The 21,068-nt window shown below is 48.0% G+C and overlaps 1 protein-coding gene across 3 annotated transcripts in view; it reads left to right on the forward strand.

The window, feature by feature from the left end:
• Rin3 (Ras and Rab interactor 3) overlaps positions 1 to 21,068 on the forward strand; it is a 114,830-nt gene that overhangs the window by 35,598 nt on the left and 58,164 nt on the right. For all 3 annotated transcript variants that reach the window (XR_010044811.1, XM_063240903.1, XM_063240902.1), the window contains exon 3: positions 10,285 to 10,402. Coding sequence is in view for 2 of the 3 variants with exons in the window: in XM_063240903.1 (XP_063096973.1) it covers positions 10,285 to 10,402 (118 nt within the window). In the remaining variant the exon portion in view is untranslated. The remainder of the gene's footprint in view (positions 1 to 10,284; positions 10,403 to 21,068) is intronic.

Here is a 21,068-nt window from a genome sequence, read left to right on the forward strand (position 1 = left end):
GGCCTGGCTAGATATCGAGACTGGAAAGGCAGGACTACTGGGGTCTGGAAGCCATACTGGCCTCTCTGACCCTGAGAGCTCAGCCAGGAGGCTGAGAACCAGAGGGTGTCAGGATGAGAATGGTTTCAGACTCCCTTATTTTATAGATGAAGTAAGAGATATAAGTGTGATGGTCAGAAGATGTTTTGGAGTCAGGCTGTGTGAGTTGGGCTAGCAGGTTAAGTTTTCTGAGCCTTACTTTTGTCATTTTGAAATGAAGACATTAATATTCTTTCTCAGGGGTGCTGTTCCTAGAACACAAGAAGAGAAATAGATGAAGACTGAATGTTTGAATGGTGGGTGATGGACAATAGATGGATGGGTGATGAATAATGGATGGATGGATGATGGATGAGAAGATGTTGGATAATGGATGATGGCAATTGCCTTGATTACTTTTCTCTCATTGCTAAGACAAAATGTGTGACACCCAAAATGGAAGAAGGAAAGGTTTATTTAGCTCGTGGTTATGGAGGTTTCAGTCCACAATCATCTGGCTCCAAGGCAGGGTGGCATGGCACAGGGTCTACAGTTCAAGGCAGCAGAAATGCTGCAAGAGCAAAAAGAGGGAGAGCAATCCTCTTTTCCTCTGTTATATTGTAATCAGGCCAAACCATTGCCAGGGGAGTGTACCACTCATACCACCTCCATGCCCGCCTCTTTCACAAGCTCAGAATGTTTACAAATTGAGGACCCTGGTCCCTACTAAGTCACTTAACTTCTAAACTTCTCAAGTTGACACAATGTATCCACCATCACAACAATGGATTATGGATGGTTGGACAATGGATGGATAGACATTGGACCATGGATGGATGGATGGATGGATGGATGGATGGATGGATGGATGAATGGATAATGGATGATGGATAGATAGATGGACAATGGATGATGGAAAAATGGTAGATGGATGATGGGCAATGGATGATGGATGGATGAATAAATGATAAACATACACACATATGTATGTACGTATGTACATAATACATTTAGAATAAGCCAACTGAAAATGACCATTGTGGTTCTGTGGGATGCTTTTGGATACCAGGCTCTGTACTTTTCAATCACTATCTTTCAATAATCCTTTGAGGAAGGTTCTGCTATTGACCCATTTACAATCAGTGAATCCAGGGCTAAGAAGAGTGCCTTGGTTTGGCTTCCTCCAAGACAGACTCTAAGCCAAGGATTTAAGAGACAAGCAGGGAAGATGGCTGTGAGTGCACTTGTCACACAAGTTAGGCCTGGGGCAACTGGAGCTGACTCCTGCTGGGGAGCCCCGGGCATCTGTACACCCATGTGTTATTCACTGACTCCTGACACTGCTGGACTGAAGCTGCATATTGTGAGGATTCATTTTCCAGCCCCTCCTCTTTGCCCTAGGACTCTAACTGGAAACAGCCTGTAACCTGGACTGCTTGCCTTAGGACTGGAGTCAGTGGAGATGAGGCCCAGGCCTGGGCACCAAGGCCAGTACCACTGGAAGTGAAATCACCTACTTAAGGTCCACAGCTGATAACTGAGACCCAGCTGAGAGCTGAGTCCGGTTCTAGCTGGGCCAAAGCATACCCACCACTAAGGAAGGAGCAAGCAAGCAAAAACAGAAATACAATATAATCATCCACCCTGACCCTCTGGGTTCCCCCTCTATAGATTCAACCAACTATGGGTGGGAAATGTATGGAGAAAAATTGCCAACCATACTGAATGTGTATAGATGATTCCCTAAACAATATGGTGTAATAACCATTTACACAGCATTTACATTGCATAGGATGTTATAAGGGATGATTGAAAACATATAGGACAATGTGCATAGATTATGCCAAGTACAGTCTTACAGCTCTGAGAAACGTGTTGCTGGACTATTTCATCACTGTTGTATGAACATGATAAGCCGTGCTTATACAAAGGGAGATGGCCATCTGTGCCATCTGATGGATCCTCTCAGCAGTTTCCATCAGGTGGGCAATACTAGTGTCTCCATCTCCATGTGCAGAATGGAAGCACAGAAAACTATTGTAGAGTGTTTACAGCATGATCTTCAGGAATGCTAGAAAAGCCCTTTGCTGCATAAAATCTCTCCCACAGGCCTGTCTGAGATTCTATCATCACCGTGACTCCATAATTTTGGGTTCAGTGTGGCTGGTTCCCATGCTGAGAGCTCTCAGAGACCTCCCAGGTCCCCTTGGCAGCTGGAGGCAGTGCTGCTTCATGGCCAGAGCCAGTGCCCAGCCTCCTCAGCCCCGAAACCAATGACCTTGACCTCACCTCATCTCCTCCCTCAGAACCCATCTCCCCAAACCTGCTTTTTGATAAGACATTGGGAACATGGTGATTTGTGTGTATCCAGCAACAAGGAAATCAAAAGCCACCTTTCTTTCCTCTGCCATTACACTGGTTTGTTTGTTTTTGTTTTTGTTTTAGAATAGTTTTACAAAAAGTTGCAAAGATAGTACAGAGAGTCCCCTGTGCCCACACTGAATTCCTCCTGCTGCAAACACCCAGCAGTAGTATGGAAACTTTGGCACAATCACTGGTGTTAACCAGGAGTCTGCACTGAAGATTTTCTTCATTTTCAAGTTTCTTCTGTCCCAGGATCCCATCCAGGACCATACCACATGTAATCATCTTATCCCCTTGGGCTCCTCTTATTCTGACAGTCTCTCAGACTTCCTTTGTTTTCGGTGACCTTGAGGGTTTTGAGAAGCACTGGTTGAGCACATCTGGGGATCTGTCTAATGGTTAGACTGGGTTAAGGAACGTGCAGAGGTAAAGTGTTGAGGTTACCTGATATAAAGCGGCTTTGCAGGCCTGGTGACCTTGATCACATAGTGAGATAGCGTTTGGTTTTTGACTTCAAAGTTACTCTTCCCCTCTCCCTTTCATACTTTCCTCTTTGCAAGGAAGTTACTGTGCTTAGCACACCCGAGAGAGAAGACAGTTGTCTTCTACATGCATAATGTATTTGGAATTATTCTCTACGAGAGATCTGTCTCTTCTCCTCCATGTATTGATTTAATCATCTTCTTATGACAACATGGGATCCTGGAATCTTATTTTCTATTTTGAATTGCACTCCAATCTCATTGTGTATTATTATTTACTTCCTTATTTCATTGCACGAGTCACTCCAACTTTGGCCATTGCCAGTGTCCCAGTTGGCTCCTGTGTCCCTTGGAAGCATCCTGTTTTGTGTGTGAGTGTGTGTGTCTGTGTGTGTTACACATGTGTATCTTTTCTGGTTGGCATACTTCCTTACTTTGTGGCACTACAACATGCTACAACCTCACCTTATTTCCTGCCCCACCCCAGAACTGGCCTTGTCTCCTTTGGTTGGAGAATGACATTAGAAACCGAGGTGCTGGGTGCATTCATTGGTACTGGAGTGACCTGGCTTCCAGGCCAAAAGGTGGTCTTTAATGAATGAACCCTCTTGTAAATTTGCCTTTGACAGTGGGGCAAGTGGAAGACTCACAGGCAATGAAATGTTGTATGGGCCAGTGTATACGTAGTCCAGAGCCCTTTGCCCAATACTGTCATTCATTATTAATTTGGCATTAGCATTCAGTGAAGCCCCTCCTGTCCCTTCACGAGGCCAAGGCCAAGGGACAGATATCATTGGTTGTTGTGGGGCACTGAGCACCAGCTCTCATCCCCCCAGCAGCCCTAGGGAGCAAGAGTACAATCTCTGCACTGCAGGACACTCGGCTCTGTGTGACAACGGACCCATCCTGAGCAGCATGGCTGCTAAATGATGAACCCTGACTTGAATCCACAACTGACGACCTTCAGAGCCTTTTAAAAAATACAGTGACCTGGCCTCAACCCCAGAAATGCTTATTTCTCTGGTTTCGGTTGGGCCACATCGCTTAGTGCAATTTACAAGCTCCCCGGGTGATTGTGACCTGCAGCCAGCCTTGAGAATGCTGCTCTGTGCCATGCTCTGTGTAATGAAGAGAATGAGCCTCAGTTTCCCCATATGTAAAATAAAGGTATTGGACACAGTTCTACACACTGTCCTCAGCTCTGCTGGATCGGGACTGGATTGGTGAGGACCTTTGCTGCAGGTCTGCCCACTCACACCTGCATGTATCTAGGGTAGAGTCTGACCACTGGACTGTCCACCTCCCTGGGCACAGAAGCCCCTGAAGTTGTGACCTCTTGAAGAACCAGCTGCCTCTGTTCCTGCCTAATAGGCATGATTGGAAATTTTCCTCATACAAGTGGAAAATAGTCCTAAAATAACAAAAGTAGAAAAGCAGACAACTCTAGGTGGTGCAGGCCGAAAACGGAGTGTGAGAACCAAAGCGTGCTTAGTATATGTTGTTTTTGATTTTTATGTATTTCAAGGGAGGGGATGCAGGAGCTGCACCTTTCTCTCCCAAAACATACCGTACCCCACCCACAGCAGAATCAGTCAATCCTCCCAAATCCATGCCATCAACCCTCCAAAACTTGTGCCAGCTAGGGTAGGCAGGGAGGGGATCCTGCACTGGCTGTGCCAGCCTCCTGGATCTCATAATGCTACCTCACAACTAACTCTCTTACAAGTTTCTAAGGGGCTGGGAACGGTCCCTGGGCAGTGCTTCTAGAAGTATTTTCTAGAAGGAAAGAGTCCTGGGATCCTTTGAAGCACTGGCCTCAGCTCCAGGCTGCCCTCCCCACTCTTGGTGGGAGGAGTCACAAGAACTTTCTGGTCATTTTTAATCTACCCCATAAGTGAATGATCTGAGAGTCATTTTTTCCTCTCCTTTTGGTCTACCTTAAAACACAGTGTTAATCTTACTGCTAATTATTTATTTACCAAATGAGATTGCGCATTTAAATGTCTCAGTACGTGCTTTAGCACTGCTGAATGATAAATAATAGTCACCTACAAATTGTTATTATGAAGTGCATGGTCTGTGCCAGGCATTTCATATACACGAGCAGCAGCTCTCACAGCAGCACTAGATGATGACTGTTCCTGTGCTCATATTCAGATGAGGGAATGACAGTAACCTTGCTGGGGACTTGCAGCTGGTAGGTGGTGGAGCTGGAATGTGTGTTATACCACATCTGTGAGCAGCTGGTTGCAATGTTAGAAAGAAGACCAGGGGTCCTGGGAGAATTTGCACACAGAGCCCTCCCTGGGGGGAGGGGCCGGAGAAAGAGCTCTGGGTGGCCCAGTCAGCTTGCTGGTCCTCCACTAGGTGACTTGAGCAACCTCCCTTGTTTTGGTAGTATCTCCTTTGAATATAACCAGGCTCCACCAGTGAGAGGGGAGTGAGAGGATGCAAACAGCTCACAAAGATGGCCTGCCCAGCGCTGACTTGTCTGAACACTGCCAGCTTGCACACAGGGAATTCGCCACAATCTAGAAGGTTTTCTGGGAGTCACTGCTGCACAGAGGTGCTGTGTTTTCAAGTGCTGTGTGTGGATGCCTCCGAGAGGGCTGTAGCAAGTGGCTCAGCAACTAGACCTCCTCAGAGGGGCATCAGATTGAGCCTCTAACTCTAACTGGTCAAGGCCAAGCACTGACACAGCTCTGCCTGCAGTGGGCACCTGTCAGCCTGGCCTTCCCCCTCCACCACCTGGGCTGCACGTATCAGAGGAGCCTCTATCCAGGCTGTACCCGGACTCCCTCCCTGGCCCTGGAACTCACAGCCTCTCCCACCCCCTAACCCCCTACCCCAGACCAGTGCCTCCCTTATCATCCTTTTCAGGTAAGAGCCTACAATTTGGCCCAGGCAGAAGAGAAGAGCTGAGTGGCCGTGCTGCAAGGGTAGGTGATGGGAGTCAGGCCTAGAGGACCTTCCAGTCCTGCTGATACCGCTGAGTAAACACCACAGTCATGATGGCCAGCATCAAGTGACTGGCTACGCAGTGTGGTGGTGACTGACACCTGGCCTGTGTCCTGCTCCTGCATAGCCCACTGTGTGACTTTGGGTTTATTGGACCTCCCAGTGCCCTGGGTCTTCTTCCACCAAAGGGAATAGTTGTGGACCTGCCCCATGGGCGGGGCAAGGGCTGAGTGATACCAAGCCTTGGCGCAGAGGGTTTCAACTTCCAGCTCCAGCCTGTCACTGAAGCTCTCTGTCCTCTGTTTTTGTGTTGCATTTGCCCCTCCTCTTGTCGTAGATCTATAAATTTTGTCTTTTCAACTTCTGCCTCAAGGAAATCTCTGGTTTCTTTTTCACAATATCCCCATGTAGTAGACAAATGCCAGGTTCCAGGTGGAGCAGAGACTTCGAGGTGGAAGAATGGGGCTCAGCTGTGGTGGGGGCGAATGGAAAGGTGTCCTTGGAGCACATCCTGTCAGGTGTGTTCTTCCCCAGGACCTGGTCTTTGTTTCTGCTGGGTGGTACCAGGTATTGTTACCCCCCTTTACCAATCAGGACACAAGCTTAGAGTCACAGGTACTCAGGGTCACAGAACTGATACCTGGCTGCTCAGTCTGAAAGCTAAGAAGAAATGCAAATGGTAGCTGGGTGTAGTGGTACATGCCTGAAATCTCAGCATTCTTGGAGGCTGAGGCAGGAGTTCAAACCCAGCCTGGGCAACTGAACAACTTAGCCAGACCTTGTCTCTAAAAACTGAAAAAAAGCTGGGATGTTGCTCAGTGCAAAGGCTCTAAGCTTAATGCCCAGTATAAAGGAAGAAGGAAAGAAAGAAGGAAGGAGAAGACAGAAACAGAGATAGAGAAAATCAGAGAGAAAGATCATATCCCTCTTGGTCTGTTGGAGAAGTGTCCATCCCAGGGTCCCCTTCTTTCTCTCTCCCAGCAGCGTGGGGTGAAAGCAAGGTCCATATCTGAGCAAAGGGAGAAATACAATTGCAGTGTGCATGGCAGGAAGGCCTAGTGCAGGCTGGCCACCAGAATTTACACAGTTCACCATGTATTAGGAATGTGGACAAAACAGAAAGAAACCATTGTAGAATACAAGCATAGTACATGTTGCACTGTGACCGTGGCCCCATGCAGGGATCTCCCCCCACACACACACAACTTCACTCATGAAAATCAAGTGTCTTCTATTTTATTTTGGAAGGAAAATCTTTGGTGGCATTCACACTAACGGTCATGGCTCATCATTTGAGAATCACTGCCCTTTCCTCCTGTGCCAGCTCAGCAGTGTCCAAAATGGGCAGGCACAGCTTGACCATGCCCCTGACTTTCTAACCATGACCTGGCACATGTCTCCCTTTGTGAACCGTAGGTGCAAAGGGCACACTGTCCCAGCTAGACAGGAGCCCATGACTTGCTTTCAGGTCACAGGGCACCAGCTCCTTCCCACTGCCCACCCTAGCTCAGGTTCAAGGGTCAAACTTTGCTTAGGCCAACAAGGCCTTTCCAGAACATGACTGACTCCTGCTCTGGCTTCTTTTCCACAGCCAGCAGTGCGGTCCTGGGGGCACCCCAGATTCACTCTTTGCACAGACACACGCACACACTCACTCACCCACATGTACACACATTCACAGATATACTCAAACACTTGCACATATACATACTCATACACTGTGACACACACACACATTTACACACTCAGCCTCACACTCTCTGTCTCACACTCCCAGTATTTTCTGGCACCAATTCTTATGTCCCAACTGAGTAGCAGCAGTTCAGTTTGTCCCCTTCTTGGTGTCACAGAGACATCACAGCTAACGGGAGACTACTTTTTGGATACCAGCCCGAACGGGGTCCCCAGACCACCCATACTTCTGTCCATCAAGGCTACATATTTGGGATTTCTTTTTTTTTTTTTTTTTTTGTCTTTTTTTTTTTTGTCTTTTTCCTTTTCATCGGTACCAGGGATCGAACTCACGACTGCCTGCTTGCAAGGCAGGCGCTTATGCCGCTGAGCTAAATCCCCAGCCCCTATATTTGGGATTTCTAAAGCCCCTATTCAGGCTTGAGACAACACCTCATAACTCACTGGAAGTGTCACAAATACAATTACAGATTTGTGATACAAGATTGAACTCAGGAGCAACTGAAAGGAAGAGAAACATGGGGTGAGATCTAGGCAGGTAGACGCAGAGCCCTGGTACCCACATCCCAGGAGCTGGGTACTTTTCTGTCCCTGCCCAGCAGTGTATTCCCCAACCAGGAAGTGACCCTGAGCGCCCAGATCAGAGCCCTTACTGAGGTCCCGTTTCATAGGCACAATTGAGAGACCTTCATCTCCAGTCCTGGCCCCACCATGAGGTCAGGCTGTCATCTCTGTGGCCAACCCTCCCTTGGAACCATGGCCTGGAGCCACTTGCTGTCATTGTCTCAAGTCTGGTCAACGGGGCTCCTTAGGTATGACAGACTCGTGTGGCCCTCGGGACATGGGTCAGAAGGATGTTGGAGCTCTGTACTAGGAATCAGGGTGAAGGTCAGCCATGCTTGCCCCACACACTCACTCACATACACTCACACTCACCTACACACTGGCACACTCACAGTGTCCCACACGCCGCTGGAGCAGCGGCAGCTTGAACCCCTGGAGAAGAGGCAGAGTGACCTCTGCCTGGAAGCTGTGTCCTGGGGTCAGTTCATGCTCAGGTTAGCACCCAGAGGGAGGGGAGTAGAGTCTGGGCAGGGCCTCTGAGAGAGCAAGGGCTGTGCACACTCACGCAGAGGAAGACCTCCAGTGAGTAGCCAAGCAACGCAGGTAGTAACAGCACCCAGGCTCTTCCTACTTGGTGATCTAGACCATCACTGCCTCCCTAGGCCTTGATTCACCATCTAAAACATGGGGGGGATAATGATAGAACTCCATGCATTTAATAAAAAAACTGAGCGGGACCTAGTGCACTATTGTTCAGACACGGGGCGTCTGTGTCAGCTGCTAGAGGTTGACAGTAGCGATATTGTTTATTAACAATATTGCATTAACAATTGTAATGTCACAGCAGTATAGTCAAGGACCAGTCACAAGTGACAAAGGTAGAGACTCCAGAGCCTAATGGGAAGTTCCCCTCCTGAGCCTCCCGTGCTCAGGGCCCCCGCCTGGCATGCTCTTGGCAGCTTGGGCCTCACTGCTGGTCCTGCAGACTGGCCTGGTGCTCATAGACTCAGACTCCAGGACAGGGGCAAGGGTGGCAGGGAAACCGTGTCCTAGAAGCCGAGGAGACTGCAGGAGGTGTCAACAGGGAAGCAGGGACAACTCTGGGCAGGGCCAGGAGGGGCTGAAATGGACATTGTAAACAGCCTGTGACAGGCAGCAGAGAGTCCCCTCCCGGTGACTGCTGTGGGGAGGGTGCTGCCCATGAGACCCTCCAGGAGCAGAGCAGAAGCCTTGGCATAGCAGGAGATGCAGGGGTGACATGCTGGTTCCAGCTCAGACCTGCACCAGTGGTCAGTTACTGAAACACTTGTGTGTCATCAGGGCCCAGAGCATTGTTAATCAGAGGAGAGGATCCCACTGCTGGATGATGCCCCTCAGTGCCATGATGTGGAATCCATAGAGAGCAGCCTTGTAGCACAGGGTCTTGAGCGTCTGCACCGGTGTGTGGGCGCTGAAGCCCTGGAGACCCTGGCCAGGCCACCCTTCCTGAGTGTGTTCTGTGGGCTCAGCTCTTGCACCCACCTGAGGGGACCAGGTCCCATGAGGATCAGAGAGCGCCTCAGTTTCTTTGTTTATAAAATGGAGATGATGGAAAAATCATACCGTGAGGTAACTGAGAAGACAGGACCTGTTAATACATGTGCAGTACTGTAACAGCTTCATGTCAGACACAGCTTCGCGTCAAGTACTAGCTATTTTTGCTTTTGCAGGGGAAAAATGTAAATTAACTGATTCTTGTGATTCTTTCCAACAGCCTTCCCCAGAGCTATGTGCTAGGGAGTGAGTTGAAATTCACCCGAATGTTATGGCTTCCACATGACCTCTGTAAGCCAGGGCTGTTCTAAGCACGGGTCCCTGGACACTTGCGTCACTCTCAGCTATAGCCCCACATGCAGAGAATCTCAGGGCAAGTACAGGAACATCCAGCCCTGCCCCATGGATTCTGGGTCTGTACTACCCTCTGAGAAAAGCTGACTTGGTTGATTTGCCCAGTGGACAAATGAGAAATCAGGATTTAAGGAGCCTCAGTTTGGACGTGGGCCAGATGACATGGGTCTCTTGGCATTGAAGCCTGCGTTCTCCCGGGGATGCTTAACTGCCTCTGCCTTGTCTCAGGAGCCTTCCAGTGGCTGCCACCCACTGTGGACCTTCTAGTCTGCACCCACGCCTTCTATTCACTGAGCCACCTCTTTCTCTCTGGTTTCAGCTGTTCCTGGTCCGCCGGGACAGCAGCCGAAAGCGTCTGGTGCTCTGTGTCCACTTCCCGTCTCCGGATGATGGCTCCTCCGAGGTGCTCGAGTACACCATCAGAGAAGAGAAGTCGAGTAAGTGCTCGCCCTGCTCATTCTGGCTCGACCTCTGCGGCAGCACATGTAGTACCTGCTAACCACAGCCTCTCCTCTCCCCACCGCAGGGTTTAAAATTAGAAAGGAGAATGCCGGCGCACCCAGGCCAGTCTTGTTCTGAGCTCAGCTTATCACTCAAAAGCCAGTGTTAATTTCCGCTCCCCCCATCACGACTTGTTGGCTGCACCTCTTCATGGCCAGGGTGAAATTTCTTCTCGTTAGCTCACCACAAGAATGCTGGAGAAAAGGGAAGAAAAGAGGAGGAAATGCTTGGCCCCCTAGGTTCTAGTGTCAGCTTGGCACCCTATCAAACCATGATCTGGGACATGTCACTTAGACACTCTGAGCCTCACTTTTCTGTGAAATGGACGTAATATTCACCACCTCACTTGAATGCAGAGCTTTGTGAGAATCAAATGGGCAGGCACTTTGAAGGCAGAAGTCTGATGTGTGCACAGAGATGCCAGGCCCAGACCTCAGTGGGCAAATGTTTAGGGGTCTCCATCCACAGTGAGACCCTGATAGATAACACTGCCAGCTTGAGCCTCTTCTAATCTGCTGGACTCAGCCACCTGAACCAGCGTTCCCTCATGGACCACTTTTGCATAGGCCAGGGATTAAATCCAAAAAGTGTATCAAAAGAATCCATGGAATATTCCAAGCACTAGCTCATTTCCCCTTAGAAAGGAATACAGGGTATTGTGTGGATCTGACCCTGGATCAGCGGCAGACTGGCGGCAGTGGAGGAAGGGCCAGTGAGTATTCTCTAGCGTTTGTTTCTCAGGGAACATTTGTGCCAATACCAGGAAATGCGCAGATGAATAAGGCAGACTGGCCTTGGCGGTCCAGGATGTTTGGATGGTGAGGGTTGGAGGGTGAGAGATGCAAAGATTTGCTGTGCAGTGTGGCAGGTGTTACTACAAAGGGATCCCTGTGAGGGGGGAACGAGGGTGGAATCCCTGTAGGAAGGATTCCATCTGGGTCCCAAAGGTGTCTGCATTAATCCAATTAAAGGCTAATTTTTTTAGAAAGGGAAAGCTGAAGCAGGTTCCCTTTCCTTCCAGAGCATGGCCTTTTCACAGAGACCCAGGCCCAGGGCATGGGTAAAATACATCTCATTCATTCATGTGTTGGACACATATGGGGTGTCCGTTCTATGCCAACCACCATTCCACTGCTGGTAGAGTACAGTGTAGAGTGACCATCAGATGAGAGTCACCATGGGAAGCAGGGAGTCATGGATGATTAGCCAGCTGCTACAATGAAACTATGGCTTAAACTTTGGTGAAAGCCAGTTTTTGCTCACATCTAAGAGTCATCATCATGCAGGGACCTCAGCAGACAAAGGCTCCTTAGCATACAGCCTCTAGTTTCCCTGGGTTGGAAACTAGGCTACAAGGAGAAAGTATATGGAGGAGGCTTGTGGGTGAGTCTTACCGTCCAAGCCTAGAAGGGGTTTGTTTCCCATGCCCATACTCTATTGTCTGAAAGTCAGCCTTGGACCGCAATTGGCTGCAATGGGTCCTGGGAAATGTAGTCCAACCGTGTACCCAGAAAAAAAGCAGAGAGCCTGATGTAGTGAACCACTAGGCCTCTGCTCACTGAGAAGAGGGAATTGGGAGTGAGGGAATGAGTGAGGTTAGGTAAAAGGCCGTACATTTATATATTCAACTTAAATCATCTCACTGTCTGTGGAGTCCAGGGGGAAAGAAAGTGTGGCATTCTCAATGACTGCAGAAAGGGATGGAGTTGTTTTGGGGTGTCTACTTCTGACTAGGATGAGGTATTCTCCCCAAGTGGCCCTGGGCCTCAGACCCAGCGAGTGCTTGTATTCCCCTGACAGATGACCAGCAGCTAGAGGAGCCAGTGAGTGGAGAGGTGCCAGGCACTCGTTACCTGTACTCCTTTGGGAACCCAAGGGCTAACTGAGCTCTGGAATTTCAGTGCCATCTTTGGGGGAGGCTGATTGTGAGAAGTGCTGGTGTGCTTTAGGAGCCAGAGACAGGAAGGCTGAGCAAGGCTAGGCCACTGGAGGGCTTCCTGGAGGAAGTCCAGGGGAATAAAGCTGGACCTGCAGCCTGTCTATAGTTCTGTTCTTTGTCTCCCCCGATCTGCCCCAGCTCTTCAGGGTCCTCCCTCAGAGGTCTCTCCACCCAAATACAACATACCCCCAGAGGCATCTTAACTGGTTTCAGTGCTTCATTTCCAATTAGGAGCCTGTCCAGAACTGGACAGTAGCTACAGGGGTAATAACAGATTTTATTCACAAGCATTGCATCATGGGAACTCAGTGTAGAACTGGCCAATTCTGAATTCAACATGAACAAGTAGGAATTTATAGCCAAGGAACAGGGTGGGGGTTAGCAGATGGAAAATAACTCAGAGGAAATTGAGGGTAAGGAGAGGTTCTGGCTAAACTGATCTAACAAGATTGTTGCTGAGGGCCAAGGGTGATCAGACCTGGGGAAGGTGGAGGCCAGAAGCTCTGATCAGATATACTGAGCAGACAGCGAGGGGTGTTGTCCCTTGCTGAACTGACCAAGCAGACACTTACTAAAACTGGATTTTACAAGGATATACACAGAGGAGCATGGGAGAAAGGCCAGAAGTTGATCATTTGGTGGAGTGAAGAAGGTTTGTCACACCCAACGGACAAACTAAAGCTTTCAAGGAAGGAAAAAGCTTATTTCCCTAAGGTCTTGTCTTCCTCCCAGGGCCATGTGGTAGGATCTCATTTTCTGTTGTAAAATTTTTAATATACAATGCTCAAACTTGTTGCAAAGATAAGCAGAACCAAACCAGTGTCCAAACTCTTCCAGTCCTGATTCATGTGTGTTCACTGCGAGCACAGCAATGTCCTCTACAAGTTTCCCAGTGTTTTGTTTTGCTCTCCGCTGTCTGACTTGCTGCTCCCCAGGCATGCCTCCCCTTAGTCCATCACCAGGCAAACCCGGGCAATACCCAGAAAGCAGCAGGCGCTTCCTCTCTTTGTCCTGTCAGTTCTCGGCTCCTGCCCCTCTGCTCTTGCTTCGTCCTGTCCTCCTTAGCATCAGGATGCAGCACACACTGGAAGCCACCCAATCTATTCGAATCCCATCTCTGCCCCTTATGACCCGTGTGACCCTGCACAATATCCACTACCTCTCTCAGCTTCAGTGTCCTTGTCTACGAGAGGGGGACACCAAGGGCACCTCCCTCGAGGGGCACTTCGAGGAGTAATATATCCAAAGTGTCTAGGAGCTGAGACCCCATTGCTGCTCGGGTGAGGGGCTGAGGAGGAAGTAAGCAAGGGAAAGGCCCAGGCCTGGAACTGGGCTTGTCTTTGGGTTCCCCAAACAGAGTAGAGGCCAGGGAAGGAGACTGGGGATGTCCCGAAAGCCAGTGGTCAGCCTCCTCTGTGGCCCCAGCTTCGGCTCCAAACAGGAAACGCTTGCTTTGACCATCTGTGCTTGAGCGTCCTGTTTCTTGGGCAGACTTTTTCTGTAAAGCCCTGAGCCAGGCAGCACCGTAAGTATATTTCTCACCCATGTGAGGCACTGAGTTCTTTACGATAACATTTCCTGCAGTGTTGGTGCCCATCTGTCCCTGGGGGGCGGGGGTTGGCCCCCAGAGGAGGTGAGCCACCAGCATTCAGGGAGGAGGCAAGAGGCAGCAATCCATGATGATTCTGAGGGTCCCAGTCAGAGATGGCAGATGCCACTCCCCGTTGTATCTTCCTGGCTAACACAGGTCACATGGCCAGGTGGACTCCGATGGAATGAGAAGTCTAACACCCCTGCATACCTGTGACCAGCTGGAGGGGGAGCGACTCCTCCGAACAAGTAATGCTTTGGGGAGGGGCCCAAAGGACCAAGGGAAGGGGTGCTGGTGTGGAGATGGGGGTACAGGGCAGAAGAGCAGGTGGAAGCTGGGCCAGCTTCTCCAAGAGAGCCCTGCCCTTTGGTGGCTGAAGTAAACCACCTGGCCAGAGGGCACTACATGCTGAAGATCCTTACCTGAAATGCTTGGGACCAGAAGTGACTTTTTTGAATTTTAGAATATTTACATTTACATAATGAGATGTTTGGAGAACTAGGACCCACTTCTAAACGTGAAATTCATTTGTGTTTCATATACACCTTACACACACAGGCTAAAGATGACTTTACGCAATATTTTTAGCTCACCTACAGTTTGACTCTGACCCATCACAGGGGTCAGGTATGGAATTTTTCACACATGGTATCACTCAAAAAGTTTTGCATTTTGGAACACTGTGGATTTCAGATTTCTGGATTAGGGATGCTCACCCTGACCCTCCTTTTCACTGATGTGCCTTGAAGACAGTGGCAGTGTTGCAGCCATGAGATAGCATTTTTCTTTTGGTAACTAAGAAAAAGGGAAATCCAGTCGGCCCTGTCCCTGGAAGGGGAACCATGGGACACCGATGGGTGGCGTGGGCCGCAGGAAGTGAGCTGCTGGCACTCAGGGTCTGAGCCACAGCGCCGCTTCCTCCTCCCAGCTGACTCCCAGCCTTAGAAAGGGTTGTCCATCTGGCGTGGGTGGGATGTGGTCTCCCCCAGAGCAAATCTCCCACTCTCAGGCGTCTGATTTTAGGTCAAGTAGCTTAAGTTTCCTTGTCCACAAAATGGGGACATCTCCAACACAGCTTTGGATGGACTGATAAGCAAGCCAGTCAGTAAGTGCATGCAGGGTCTCGGGCCAGCATTGCCCAGTGGAAGACCATCCACTTCATCTCTTGTTCATGGGAGAAAACTGTCGCCTGCCCATGTGTAGCAAGCATCACTACTGATGAGTAGTTATAATTAGCAACTCAGAGCTCGCACCTCCAAACCCCTCACTTCCTGTGTTGCCTGGCCCCTGGAGAACCCTGAGAAACTCACATATCTCACATTGGTTATCACACAGAGAAGTTCTGGCCAAAATAACCAGTTTGTTTCGGTGTTTGGCTTTCTCCCTTTTCAGCTTCCAAACTTGGAGCTGGACCAAGAAAAAACAAGTATGGGACAGTTTAATCTCCAAGAACTTTATTGTAAAGTTTTGGTGGATTTTGAATCACAAGGGTACATACAGTTTTAGTCTTTCTCACTTAAGCATTTTATGATGAGCTCTCTCTGTATCACTAAACATTTCAAAAATTTTGCAACTATTTAAATATATGCAGAATGGCTTCTAAGGGAAGACACTTGTAACTTAGGTTCTCTAAGACATGATCCTGACATGGGAGACCCCCCGCAACACTTACCCACAAATATAAGCCAGATCATCTCAAGGACTAGAATGTAAGTGTGCACTGGAAGGTGTCTAAACTGATTGCTCTTAGCTGAACAGCATCAACTCAGGCTTCTTTTGGCCTTGGAGGCTGAGAAATAATTATGAGAAGGTAAAATTAGGTAACAGGCCTGGGAAGTTGAGGTCCCAGCCTGCATCAAGACTCAGAGGCTGGAAAGATAATCTGCACCTCTCTGTACAGGTGAAGGATCGGAAGAGGAGGTAAAGGTGAGCCTGGGAAGGTGGGATTCAGCCAGATCACCAAGGCCTGAGACAGCCTCCTCAAAGGTGTCAGGGATTTGCTTTGTAGCATTGTAGGAAGCCACAAAAAAGTTTTTAGCAGAAGGTGGCCCAGTGACATTGACATTATAGAAGCACTTGGCTGTGTGAGAGCTGGAAGGGGCAGTAACCAGGCCAGGACAGAGGGAAGGAGGCAGAGGCCTTGGACAGCTGGCTGCCAGGAGCAGGGCTGGAGCTAAGAAGGGGTAGACCCAGCTGTAGTCACTGCCACAGGAGAGGCGCCGTGGGAGAGCCAAGGCCTCGCGAGAGAGTGCTACAGTGCCTCTCCAGGAAACGCAGACAGGGGAACTGTGGAGGAGCTTGTTTTGCCTTGAGAGAGCAAGACACAGAAAGAGGCTTCGACAGAGATGGAGAAAGATCCAGAGCACAGGATCTTCAGGCCAAGAGAAGGAAGACGATGAAGGAAATGTGTTGGTGTCATGGGGGGCCCTGGTCTGTGTGTGTGTGGACTGCCACCTTCGGGGACTTTGCAGCTTCAGAGAGCAGCTCACCTGGATTGTTTTTAGGGATCCACAGGCTTCTGTACAGCCACCCCTCTTTGAAGGGTGACTGTAGAAGGTGTCCAGGAGAGCCATAGGCATGGGCAGCATATGTCTGAAATGGTTTGCTCTCCTGTAACAGACTAGGTAATTTATAAAGCACAGAAACTTATTTCTCACGGTTCCAGCAGTCCCAGGTTAAGTCACCAGCAGGCTGTGTTATCTAGTGACAGCTCCTGTCTGCTCCCAAGATGGTACCTTGCCCAAGTGCCCTGTAGAAAGAAGGGTGCCGTGCACTCACGTGGTAGGGGGCAGACGGGCCTAGGAGCAGAAGGCAGTGTGAAGTCTCTTTAAAAGGGCTTTAGAGATGGAGGTATAGCTCAGTGATACAGCGCTGCAGGCCCTGGATTCAGTTTCCTGCACCACAAAATTAAATAAAGGCCCTAATCCCATTCACGCAGAGGAGCCCTCATGGCCTCGGGGTCTCTTACCAAGCCCACCTCTCACTAGGCTGAATTCAAACCAGAGTACTCTAAGGACACAAAAAACCATTCATAAGGGTAAAGATGTCATGATTGAATCACCTCCAGAGACCCCATCTCTTAATACTATGGTTAGGTTTCAACATATGAATATTGGGATCACTGATATTCATAAAATGGGCCACACTTGCATCTGAGAGCACCCCCTTGCATCTGAGAGCACCCCCTTGACTTTCACCGGTTCTGCCTCCCTCCCTGATAACCTGCAACCTGGAAATTCTCTACTCAGTAAACTGACTTGTACCTGTGTGTGAAAGTCTAACATTGCCATAATGTTCTCTGCCAGGAGTGTGTGCATCTCAGCGAGAATAAGGTCCCCAGCTCTAATGTTTCAGTGATGGGATGTCTGGCAGGGCAGGGAACCTGGCCTATAGAAGCCAGCATCTTCCCTGTGCCCACTGCTTGCCCAGGCTCTCCTCTCTATAAGGCTGTGTAGGTGGACAGGGAAGTTTCACTACCCATTTCTTGGGTGTTCTTGCCTGTCTGGAGCAGTTTCTCCCAGCTGTCATAGTGCGGCAGCCTCTGGGAGGAGTGACAGTCTCTACGTCACCATATGGAACCGTAGCCCCATCTCTCTCCCCTCTTTCATGGGTATCATGTTTGTTCTCTGCCCCTACACTTGCCATGCTCTCTGTCTTCTGCTTTGGGCTGCTCTCTGTGCTCCGCCTGAATCTGGTCTTTGTCATCTTTGTCATGTGATTCATGTCTCCTCATCTTCTTGCTCTACTCAGAATGGAAGCTTCTTCCCTTGGGTTTGTGTCTGACAATACCAGTAGTCCCCACAGCCCAACAGAGAGCAGGGCTCACTGCAGCCACCCAGCTTGATCATCCTTGATCATCTGGGTAGTAACACCTCATTCCTGTGCAGAGAGATGGCCTGATATGGAAGGACCAAGAGGGTCAGAACCCAGTGACACCAAATTCAATATTTATCCCTTTGCTTTCATCAGCTGTGGAATCTTGGCACTCCCACGCAGTCCTCTGCCTAAGTCTTGCCTTTCTCAACGGTGAAATGGACTCAGAATCAGAGGTGATCTATGTATGGTAGTGCCTGGATCATTATAAGTGCTCATAAAATGTTACTTGTATGGGCTGGAGGTGTAGGTTGGTGATGGAGTATGTGTTTAGTGTGTGTAAGGTTCTGGGTTCAACTCCCTAGAGATGTGTAATGCACAAACATTATTCATCTCTCCTCCATACCTTACCAACCCCTTCCCATGTGGCATGAGTCTGAGGACTGGAAAACCTGGTTTTGATCGTGTCTGACATATAAGAAGCTGAAAGAATCCATTCTTTCCTCACAACAAGTAAAAAGCTGAGTAATCTGAAAAAATCAACAATACTTTTGGATTTTGCAGAGAAGTGGGACACAGGGTGGGCAGCTGCCCCCCAGATTGGAGAGGTGATAGGTCAGTCTAGAGAACCATCACCTCCAAGAGCAAAAATCACAAACACAAACTTCTTCATGCCAGTTCAGAGGTGGAGAAACCCAACAAAGTGATAGAGGGCCAGAAACTCAGTGTGAGGGATGTTAGGGGACCCATACCCAGGGGTCCTTCATTTGTGCCAGTTTGCCAGCAGAAGCTACACATGTTCTCCCAGAGAATCTAAAAGAGAGATTCCTTGGTGAGGGATGAGGGGAAAGCAGTTGTTGGGATACACTAGAGTATTGTTTTTCTGTAAGATCTGCCCTCGTGAGACTCTTTAAGGAGAGCCTGACCTTCAGGCATTTTTATCAGAGAGTAGCCCACCTAGAGAACGGAAATGCCCAACTCCAGCCCACCCCAGCCATCCCAGGGATAAGGGAAGATGCCCCTACCAAGAGCACTTGTCAGATTCACAGTTAAGTCCCCAGCTCCCCAGAGCTCTGAGATTTGCTCACAGACCCACAGAATTCTGTGAAGAAACTGGTGATGGGAAAAATGAAGATGAAATAAAAACTTGCTTAGTCTTAATTGATCTAACAGACAGGTTTGTAGAAAATGACACCTGCAACAATGTACTCCATTATACACCCATATATAAGCAGAAAGGGTAACAGCAATGACTCAAGGAATAGCAAGGATCCCTGTCAAGCAGTATGATGTCGTTTGAAAGTGTTCTTGGACTATTTGTGATATAACTTGTAAACTCTAAAACAACCACTACAATAGTTTTAAAAGAACTGTTAAAAAGAACTATTTCTGGGACTAAAAATAAAGTTTAGGAAGAAAGGAACCATATAAAATGCCTGGTTAAAGTCACAGAAACAGAAAAAAATAGTGGAAGGCAAAAATATGACTAAAAAGGACTACAAACAGAAAACAGTAGATGTCAATGCAACTATTTGGTAGATGTGAATCCAACCCTGTCAATAATGGCTTTGTATGTCTGTGGCCTAAGTGCACCAATCAAAAGACAATCTGTCAGAGTGAGTCAAGAAACAAGACCCAACTGTATGTTGTCTATAAGAAACCCACTTTATAAAAATACATGTACACTAAAAATAAATGGGCGGACAAAGGTAATATCGTGCTAATCCTAATCAAAAGAAAGCAGGAGTAGCTGTTTAAGTTCAGAGAGACTTCAAAGAAAGTTATTGAGGTAAAGAGGTACATTACAGTGTGATAAAGGGTTAGTTCTCCAAGGACACATAATGACCCTTGGTGTATGTGAGCCTAACAACAGAATTTCAAAATATTTGCAAAAATGAGTAGAATGCAAAGAGAAATAGATGAATCCACTGTTATAGCTTGGAACTTCAACTCACCTGTGAGATGTGGACAGATTCAGCAGGCAGAAAATCAGTCAGGATGTAGTTGAACTCAACAACAATTTCTATCAACTGGATGTGATGGACATCTGCAGACTACTTTAGTCAACAGGAGCATATTCTTCTCAAATTCACATGGAACAGTGCCCAAAACAGACCACCTTCAGGATCGGAAGACAAACCTTAATGAATATGAAGCAACAGAAAGTATATATTGTCTGCTCTGTGATCACGGTGGAATTCAAGTAGATATCAGTAGCAGAAAGAGTGGAAAAACCCAAAGTACTTGGAGATTAAACAGTGCTTCCAAATTACACACAAGTCAAACAAGAAATTTCAAGAGAAATTCAAAGATACTTTGAAGTAAATGAAAAGAAAAGGCAACTTATTGAAATATGTAAAATACATGCCGGAGGGAAATATATAAAATTGAATGCATAAATTAGACAAGAATAAAACTTGGTTTCACACTTGGTTTTCTTACTTAACTAGCTCTGGAAAGTAATGCAAATTATTTGACTACTGGTTCTTAACTTCTCTAAGACATGCAGAGAGGTTCATGACTTCAAGGAAGTTATTAGAAAATACAAGAAAAGTTTGTGAACATACCCAAACCTTGGCAGATGAATAAGAGTGTTCTGAACACTGTTATGTTCATTCATTCATTCATTCATATATGTCCCTCACACCCATAGAGCTCTGTGTAGTGATAAGACAGGGTCCACATCTTCAAGTTCATGTCTGGCCAGGGTTGGGGCAGAGTAAAACAGTTGTTGGACAGTGTGATCAGGGCTCTTGTGATCAAAATGAGCCAAGTGACTGAGTAAAGGAGAGGGCTGCACAGGTAGCACTGGGCAAAGGTCCCTTCATGGGCACAGAGGTGGAGCTGGATCAGAGTCTGTCCTTAAAACTCACTTGGAGTCTGGGAGAACCAAGAAGCCAACCTGTTTCTGTGAGCCAGCGGCAGTCATGGGCTGGGAAGAGAATCAAGAAGCTAAGCCATGTGCCCTCCCATAAGCAACTGACTGATTCAGAGGAACACAGGCTGAGATGATAGCTATTGAAGTGAAAAACCAATTTAACACGTGTATTGCTTGATAGACTTTGCAGGCCTAAAGCTGGTAGTCTGAGCATCTATTTAAAGTATAAGAAAATGCAATATAGCAACTGTGGAGGATTTCTTGCTGAAAATGGTAGCCATTGTTAATTCCCTATTATCTTGTTTTGAAGTCCTGCATTGTTTTGTTTTGTTTGGTTTGGTTTTATTCTGTTTTGTTTGATTTTATTTTATCTGGTGGCAT

The sequence above is a fragment of the Cavia porcellus genome, unplaced genomic scaffold (genome assembly GCF_034190915.1).
Source record: "Cavia porcellus strain 051 isolate PalLab524CR breed Dunkin Hartley unplaced genomic scaffold, mCavPor4.1 scaffold_31, whole genome shotgun sequence".
NCBI classification, from domain to species: Eukaryota; Metazoa; Chordata; class Mammalia; order Rodentia; family Caviidae; genus Cavia; species Cavia porcellus.